This window comes from Gossypium raimondii, chromosome 12 (assembly GCF_025698545.1).
Source record: "Gossypium raimondii isolate GPD5lz chromosome 12, ASM2569854v1, whole genome shotgun sequence".
In the NCBI taxonomy this organism is placed as follows: domain Eukaryota; kingdom Viridiplantae; phylum Streptophyta; class Magnoliopsida; order Malvales; family Malvaceae; genus Gossypium; species Gossypium raimondii.
Window position 1 is genome coordinate 10,263,757 of NC_068576.1, and position 8,423 is coordinate 10,272,179.

The window sequence follows — 8,423 nt, forward strand, 5'->3', positions numbered from 1 at the left end:
ACATGGCATCTCTTCTCTACCTTCAAATTACATTTTATTCTCATCAAGCATGGGGTCTGCTTTGCTTTGTTAGTGTGCTATGATGACCATCATTGTTCTCCAAAGGATGCTTTGTTTTGGTCAACCATTACACCAACTGAATCACTTTTGGCAAAGCAACTTCTCGAGGACTTTGTGCAATTGTTATAGACAAAAGGTAATTAATTATCTCTTCATTATAATAACAACGGTAATTAGCTAGAGAAAATAATGATGTAGTTGTTGTTTGGTTTTATTGATGTATGGAACTAAGAGGACATGGGATGGGAGGGCTAGCCATCAACATACATACCCCCCATAAACACAATTGCAAGGCATGCCCCCAACAGGAGCCACGTTGCCCACCGCATGCTAGACAAACCATGGTCCCACCAAGCCTTCACCCAGCCGCTAATTCTATGTTTTTGTTTTTTGGTTCTGTCGTATAATGGAGATTCATTGCTCCTACTCTATCATGTTTGGTTGCCAAGAAAATCAAATTAAATATGAAGAAGAAAGTGTGGGTTTTTATTTCCCAACTAAATTCTTGTTGTAATTTCAAAGTTAATGGTAAAAGATAATATCTGATTCCAAAACTGGTATTCTACTTATAATTCAGTCTACATTAAATTTCGATTTTTAAACCTTGGAAACATAAGCTTATTACTAACCACAGCTGATGTGAAAGATTTGCAACCATTTCGAGAGAGATAAATAGAGAGAATTTCTTCACTCATTTCACAACCATATTTTTTACAAAAATATGTCTAATTATGCACCAACTGTTTATAATTAATACTAATTAAGCGATAAAGCCTCTTGATCATCTCCTTTTAATTGATCAAATATGCATATTCCCACATCACAATGTGAAGTACTTGAATTCAAGAGCTCCTTCAACTTGTTCCTTTCTTCTCTACTACTCTGCAATAGCAGCAATGCTTCCATGTCTGAGTTACTACTGTTATTGGCATCAAAGCTTGAGATTGAGGCTCTTTCTTGATCACCATTATTATATCTATCTTCATGACTCAGTTGTGAAGCAACGAACTTATCAAGGGCTCTCCAATCAGTCACTTTCTTGGTGTTGGCGTTGCACATTCTTTTTTTATCTGCTTCTTCTTCTTCTTCTTCTCCATAATTGACGATATTCTCTGATATGAGAGATATGGAGGCTGGCTTATTTATTAATGGCAAAGATGGACTCTCTAGCTGAGGAAGCTCTACAAACTGATCACAGTAAACAAAGTCTAAATTATCTGCCTCTGTCTCTTCTTTGCAATAGGGTAAAAATTTGTGGGGTTGCTTTGATAAGTATTCCATTGGATCAATCACGGAGCTGAGACCACTTGGCTCATCATAGAAGCACCTCGACTCCCACCCTTCAATGCTCTTGGCTTGACCACTTATTTTTTTCTTAAAAGCTCGACAAATGACCCATCCTTCCTCCTGCAAAACTTTTAAGAAATTGTTATTTATTAATATTTCTAGATAAGTTTAATACTGTCCTAGATTGAAGTTCTGTTTCATGATTCTGTTAAGAGTATTGACGAATTTATAAACAAATTGAAGAGTTTGCATATGTTCTGACTCAACCTCATAATTTATGCCATACCTCATTTTAGCTCAAATGATAATATGCTCCTCGTCAATGACCTTTATGCTGGTCGAGGATAAAACTAAGGTCTGGCCCTTAACAAAGTGCCTTTCCTTTTCTTGTGTTTGGTAAAGAGAAGTAGGCAGATATTGCATGACTAAATAAGATGATAATAGATGAAAAGTATCAATGAGAAGTGGGATTTTGCTTTTGACATACTGAAGCTCATGATAGAAAAGGAATGGAAAGAAAGCATAGTATGTTTTGGTATGAAAAATTATACTTTATCAAAAAAAAAAAAAAATCTAATGACCTTTTTGACTTTGATGTTGGTGGAGGCATTTATGTTGACATTTCAGTACAAATGGTCTTCGTATGGAAACCAAAAAACTGATTCCTTCCATCGTATAAATTCTATAGTGGGGGCAAATTCAACTTTATTTTTATAATAATAATATTACCAATCTATTTCGTCACTAAAAGTTGGATTCATTGTAAAGAGTTTACGATTGAATATTATCGTGTGATGTATTGTTATAATTGCAGATATTGTTTGCCTGTTTTATTTTAATAAATTTTCTTGGAAAAAAAAAACTGATAATCAGAGAGAAAAAGAAAAACTATAGAAATGATATGAGTGCTTGCCTGAGGAGGTCGATTGTCGTCGGATTCAAGCCTGTATTCATGCATGATCCAGTCAGTTTTGTGGCCATTTGGAGCTCTCCCTTTGTAGAAAACAAGAGTTTTCCTCATGCCAATGAGCTTTGATTTATTATCATACACCGCCTTGTCTCGCCCCGTTGCTTTCCAGAAACCAGCCATGGTTGCTCTGTTGGTCCTTGTCCCTGTTGGATACTTCTTATCCTTGTGGCTGAAGAAATACCACTCCTTTTGCTCCTCATATCCTATCCGACATCTCTCTGCTCATCACCAATATTAACATCTTATTACTTATACATATATAAATTCTAGGGTTAACATCCATGTCTAGGGTTATTTAAACCCTACCTGGTGGATCCATCTTAACCGAGAGTGGAAACTGATTAAAAGAAAAAAAAAAAGAAAAAGGGAAAAGAACCTTGAAGATCCCAGGGTTCGATCCGATAGAGATCAATGTCTGTGATAACATCAAGATCGATCTTCTGGGAAGCCACCTTCTTCCTCAGATAATACCCAACAAGCTCTTCGTCTGTGGGGTGGAACCGGAATCCTGGTGGGACACTTGACTCCATCATAACTCTAGTTGCTACTGCATCAAATTCACCATATTTACCATTCTTTTTATAACTTCATCATCTCTAAATAATAACCAATATATAAATAAACTTAGAAAGAGAAGAATAACCAAAACCAAAGGATAAGATGTTAAAAGAAAAAAGAAAAGTAAAAGAAAATGATGAACTCTCCAATTAAAAAGGTGACAAGGGTTATCATAATTATGAGCTAAGCTAAGCTAAGCTAAGCTAGCTCATTGTTGGTAGTAAGCAAAAGTCACCCCAACCCACCCAATGTTTTTATCTCTCTCATGAAAGTAAATTAAAACAAAAACCCTTTATTTCATAAACATTAATGGTTTCCTACAAGAGGTGAAAGAAGTTGGAATGTAGTCCCTCTCTCATTCGAAGCATGCTGCAAACTAGATCTAAAAAAAATTAACACGAATATAATAGGACATCAAAATTATAAGCATAACATAAACATCTTTTAAAAGGCCAGCTGTAGCTCTGTCAAGTAAAACGGACAACTAGAGGTTTGAGCTAATGATGTTGTCTTGTGTTGGTGAATGGTGGAAATGATATCTTCAAGAACGGGGTTTCCATCTAAGCGATTAATAATCACTAAACAAATTATTCTTTTTCTTTTCTTTAAAAAAACAGTCTTCTAGGATGAAAAAACATGGAGAGACAGTTTTACTAAAAGGGTTTGAAAAACGAAAGTTACATTTTTTCAAAGAATATGCAAATAATTAAACAAAGAAATGGTAAGCCTGACAAAGAGTAAGACATAAATAGAGAGCAAAAAAAAGAAAAAGAAAAAGAAAAGCAGTGTTGAATGGATGAAGCACTTGCAGGCGCTTTGTCTCATTGCAAATGAAATGGACTCTGTCCACTTTGTCTGTTTGTCGAGAAGTCCCATAGCATGTCTGACAGACTGATGACATCAGAGAAAAGGAAAAGAAAATATTTACAGGGTTTGGCTCTTATAGTTTCAAACTCAAAAAGTGACCTCTAAACTTATTCAGATTTTGGTAAGGCCTATACTTTCTTTCAAAGGCATTCAAATGTGTTCCAAACTCTGGGTGGTTTGCTCAAGTAGGAAATATGAAAGAACCCCGACTCCATTGAAAGAATTTTGGAAATGAATATGCAAATAACAAGGTTATTTTACCACCGTCTTCTATGTGTTTAGTAAGTTGGCTTAGCTTCTTTGATCAAACAAAATGGAGTTCCACATCCAAATTTGGTTGCCTTACGAAGAGAGAAATATGAAAACAGGCAACTGATGTAAAAAGAAAAAGAAAAAGAAAAAGTCTACAAGAAGTTGAAAGAACACTGTACTAAAACAGAATTGAACAGAATAAACGAGAATGTTGAAATTAAAGGGAGTTGATTTTCCATGCAAAACTCAAAAGCTTACCTGGATTAAACTATAGTTGTAGAGTTAATTATTGGTTGAAACAGAAGAAACAAAGACAAAGAACAAGACGAAGAAGAAGTGAAAAGGGAGGGAACTAAAGAATAGAGAGACAAATGAGAAAGAGCGATACAGAGAGATAAAAGAGAATATAAAAGGAGAGGGGGTGGGAGGACCGCTCGATTGCGCATGGTTGATGGCTGTCCCCAGTTACGAACGTTTTTGCCTACCTTCGTACGCAAATTACTAAAACCCATAATTTTATTTTACTTCCAATATGAAAAAGAATACTTTAACATATAATATGATATTAGTATATATAAATAACATCCACCAACTATGTATATATAAATGGGTGAATTAATAGAAAATGTCCAATTTTTTAATATTTATGAGATTAGATCGTTTTTTTTTGAATATTTGTGGGATTAGGTAAATTTTTGAAAATGCGTTGAGCTGGACGTTTTTTCAACGTACTTTGCAGGAAAACGTATTGAGTTGGATGCGTTTTCAGCGTAAGTTGTAGGAAAGCGCTTTTCTACTCTATCAACAAAACGCTTCTAGTTAGACGCGTTTTTCCTTTCTCTCTCCTAAATAAATTTATGGGTTTTCTTTTAGGGTTTTAAGTTTTTTAAGAGTCATGTTTTTAGGGTTTATTGGATAAAGGTTTAAGGTTTAAATCATTTTAATGATGTTCGTGTTTTAGGGGTTGACAATGGGGGAGTGAAAATGCTCCTAACAAGGCGCATTTTGAGTAAAGTGGACTGCAAAAATATTGGTTGTGACACAAGATGGTAACCGTTATCGCTGGTGTATGTTAATGATTTTGGAAATACTATTTTGAAGAGCGGTTTTAACTGCAAGTGTATTGTGCCAGTTGTAATATTTATAGTTTTGATGGAACACGGAGTAATCCAAAGGGTCAAACCCAATGGAGGAGGTGACTGAGCAATTTCTAGCTATGAGCATGCAAAAGGAGTCTAAATGACTAATTGCTAAAAACCATATTACGACGAATCATAAAATAAAGAGCGATTAAGCTAATTATCTATTGACTACCTAAAGGACTAAATCGTAAAAAATACAAAGTTAGGAAATTCACAAATAACTAACAAACGGTGGTTGGTTGACTTTGATGTAGTTTACTAATCATTTAATAAATGTTATAAATTTCTTAAACTCCTAGAGTGGTTTCGTCTTACCTCTCGATCTCAACTTTACCAAATTAGACAAATTAGTCTAATTTATCTCTCGATCTCGCCAGCTAACCCGGGACTAAAGAATTGGTGCTCAACAAGATTACCTCTCGGTCTTATTTGCCTAAATCTTCCCTTAGGGTTGTCAACCCTACGTTTTTTATTCATTCAATTTAGTCCCTTAACCAAAAATTATCTGACCCACATCTCCATCAACAAACACTTTTAGGAGTTTAGTTACTCATGTTAAAAGCTAAGCTAACAACCATAAAAGAAAGCAACATGGCAGTCATTAAAGAAAAGCTTAATAAAAATAAGAATATTGGAATTTTTAATGAAGAAAACTTAAAAGCAAAGTGAAGATGAACATTTTGTAGAAAATAGAACGTCGGTAATGACAATTTATCGCAAAGAAAAAGAGAAAAAAATAAAGAACACACAGATTTTACGTGGAAACCCTTTCGGGAAAAAATCCACGACCAGAGGAGAAGATAATTCACTATATCAAATTCAAATAATTACAAGAGAAGTAGACTATGTCTATTTATAGGCTTGTAAAACCATATTCCAATAGGAGTGTAGTAAGATTGAAACACCTTATTCTAATCAATATCAAATAGATGAGTTTAATAAGGTTTAAAAAACCTTATTCTAAAATAAAATAAAAGAAGTATAGTTCTATAGGGATTTTACTTTTATTTTATTTTACCACTGTATTTTATTTTAATAAGGATTCGAGTCACTTAATTCTAACAATCTCCACCTTGACACGAATTCTCAATGAATAAGTTCTTCATCACGAACTCTCAACGAACAAGTTCTCCACCTCTTCTATAAAACCCCTTAAGGATTTAACTTCAACAATGAACACCAATCAAGTCTAAGTAGTGCTCAAACTTGGTTATAGGAAGTGACTTAGTCATCATATCTGCAGGATTTTCATGAGTACTAATTTTTCTCACAACAATATCACTATGAGCAATAATATCACGAAAAAAATGATACCGAACATCAATGTGTTTTGTTCTCTCATGAAAAATTTGATCTTTTGTAAAGAAGATGACACACTGACTGTCACAAAATACTGTATTGATTTGAAGGTCTTCATTGAGTTCACTAAAGAGTCCCTTCAACCAAATAGCTTCTTTATAAGGCTTAATAATCGTCATTTACTCAGCTTCAGTGGTAGACAAAGCAACTGTAGTTTGCAAAGTGGCTTTCCAACTGATTGCACAACCTCCGATTGTAAAGACATAACCTGTGAGTGATTTTCTTTTATCAAGGTCTCCAGTAAAATCAGCATCAATATACCCAATGACTCCATCTCTAGTTCTTCCAAACTGTAAGCAAACATCAGTAGTACCTTGTAAGTATCTTAAAATCTACTGAACTACTTTCCAATGTTCTTTACTGGGATTCGCCATGTATCTGCTAACTGCACTGACTGCATATGATAAATCTAGACGTGAACAAACCATAGCATACATGAGAGATCCCACTGCACTAGAGTATGGAACATGTGACATGTACTCAATCTCATCATCTGATTGTGGAGACAGAGCCGATGAAAGTCTGAAATAGGCTGCTAAAGGAGTACTAACAGGCTTAGCATTCTGCATATTGAATCTGCAAAGAACTTTCTCAATGTACCCCTTTTGACTTAGGTACAATTTACTTGCTTTTCTATCTTTGAGAATCTCCATACCAAGTATCTTCCTTGCTGGTCCCAAATCTTTCATCTCAAATTCTTCACTTAGTTGGGCTTTGACCTTTCTTATTTCTCATTTATTTTCGCTGCTATCAACATGTCGTCAACATAAAGGCGTAGATACACAAAAGAACTATAACTATTTTTCTTAAATTAAACACAACTGTCAAATCTACTTCTTTTAAAATCATGAGAAGTCATAAAGGAATCAAACCTCTTGTACCACTGTCTTGGTGACTGTTTCAAACCGTAAAGGGACTTTTTCAGCAAGCAAACATAGTCATATTTTTCTGAGACTGTAAAACCCTCTGGTTGCTACATGTAAATATCCTCCTCAAGTTCTCCATGCAAAAATGCAGTTTTTACATCTAACTGCTCAAGCTCCAAATCATGCATGGCCACAATACCAAGCAAAGCTCAAATCGAACTATGCTTCACAACTAGGGAGAACACATCTATGAAGTCCACTCCTAGAATTTGACTGTAACCTTTTGCAACAAGCCTTGCTTTATATCTGATTTCTTCAACTCTTAGAGTCCCCTCTTTCTTTTTAAACACCCATTACAATGAACAACCTTTTTACCTTTAGGAAGTTTCACAAGATCCCATGTTTTGTTTTTATGGAGTGATTCCATCTCCTCTTGCATAGCAAACATCCACTTTTCTGAGTCTTTACAACTAACCGCCTCAGAATAATTAGATGACTCTTGGTTTGCATCTATATCTTCAGCCACATTTAAAGCATAAGCAACTAGATCAGCCTCGACATACTTCTTTAGAAGTTTAATTTCTCTTCTTGTTCTATTTTTAGCAATAGAGTATTGTGGTAAAGAAGCAACTCTATTCTGTATTTTTGTACTGGCTTGAGGAGTCAACTCTTTTGTAGATTTTGGATTAATCTAATGTTCCACCTGCTTTTAATTTTCTAAATTAGAAGAGCCTTTAAGAGATAAGTTTAGCATAGTAGTTTCATCAAAAACAACATCTCTACTAATCACAACTTTTCTATTTTCAGGACACCATAACTTATACCCTTTTACACCAACTTTATAACTAAGAAAAACATATTTAATGGATCTCGGTTCAAATTTTCCATTATCAATATGAGCATACGCAGAACACTCAAAGATCTTTAAATCAGAATAGTCAGTAGGATTACAAGACCATACCTCTTGTGGAGTCTTTTTCTCAATGGCAATGGATGGAGATCGATTGATCAAAAAACACGCAATGGAGGCTGTTTTGGCCCAAAATGACTTTGGTAAGTTGG

The 8,423-nt window shown here is 34.7% G+C and overlaps 1 protein-coding gene across 3 annotated transcripts; it reads right to left on the reverse strand.

Annotated features, from left to right (window-relative positions):
* Positions 1–717: 717 nt before the first annotated feature.
* On the reverse strand, positions 718–4,383 carry LOC105763229 (NAC domain-containing protein 37). Of its 3 annotated transcripts, none has more exons than XM_012581359.2 (4): positions 4,253–4,383; positions 2,694–2,861; positions 2,261–2,535; positions 718–1,467 (listed from the first exon to the last, which is right to left on the reverse strand). In XM_012581359.2, exons 2-4 carry the CDS (start codon positions 2,848–2,850, stop codon positions 817–819), a joined length of 1,083 nt encoding a protein of 360 aa, XP_012436813.1. In that variant the 5' UTR covers positions 2,851–2,861; positions 4,253–4,383; the 3' UTR covers positions 718–816. The 3 variants fall into 3 exon arrangements, with proteins under 3 accessions (XP_012436813.1, XP_012436812.1, XP_052480809.1); XM_012581358.2 differs by having other exon boundaries at positions 2,694–2,864; positions 4,253–4,374; XM_052624849.1 differs by lacking the exon at positions 4,253–4,383 and adding an exon at positions 3,660–4,226 and having other exon boundaries at positions 2,694–2,854.
* Positions 4,384–8,423: the final 4,040 nt, after the last annotated feature.

Excerpts from the sequence above, each read along its gene's own strand:
- LOC105763229 (XM_052624849.1), bottom strand. The coding sequence starts at position 3,751 with ATGGGACTTCTCGACAAACAGACAAAGTGGACAGAGTCCATTTCATTT. Across the intron at positions 2,855-3,659 it reads TGCTTCATCCATTCAACACT|AGTTATGATGGAGTCAAGTG; the intron begins GCTTTTCTTTTT and ends AGTAGCAACTAG. Across the intron at positions 1,468-2,260 it reads ACGACAATCGACCTCCTCAG|GAGGAAGGATGGGTCATTTG; the intron begins GCAAGCACTCAT and ends AAAGTTTTGCAG.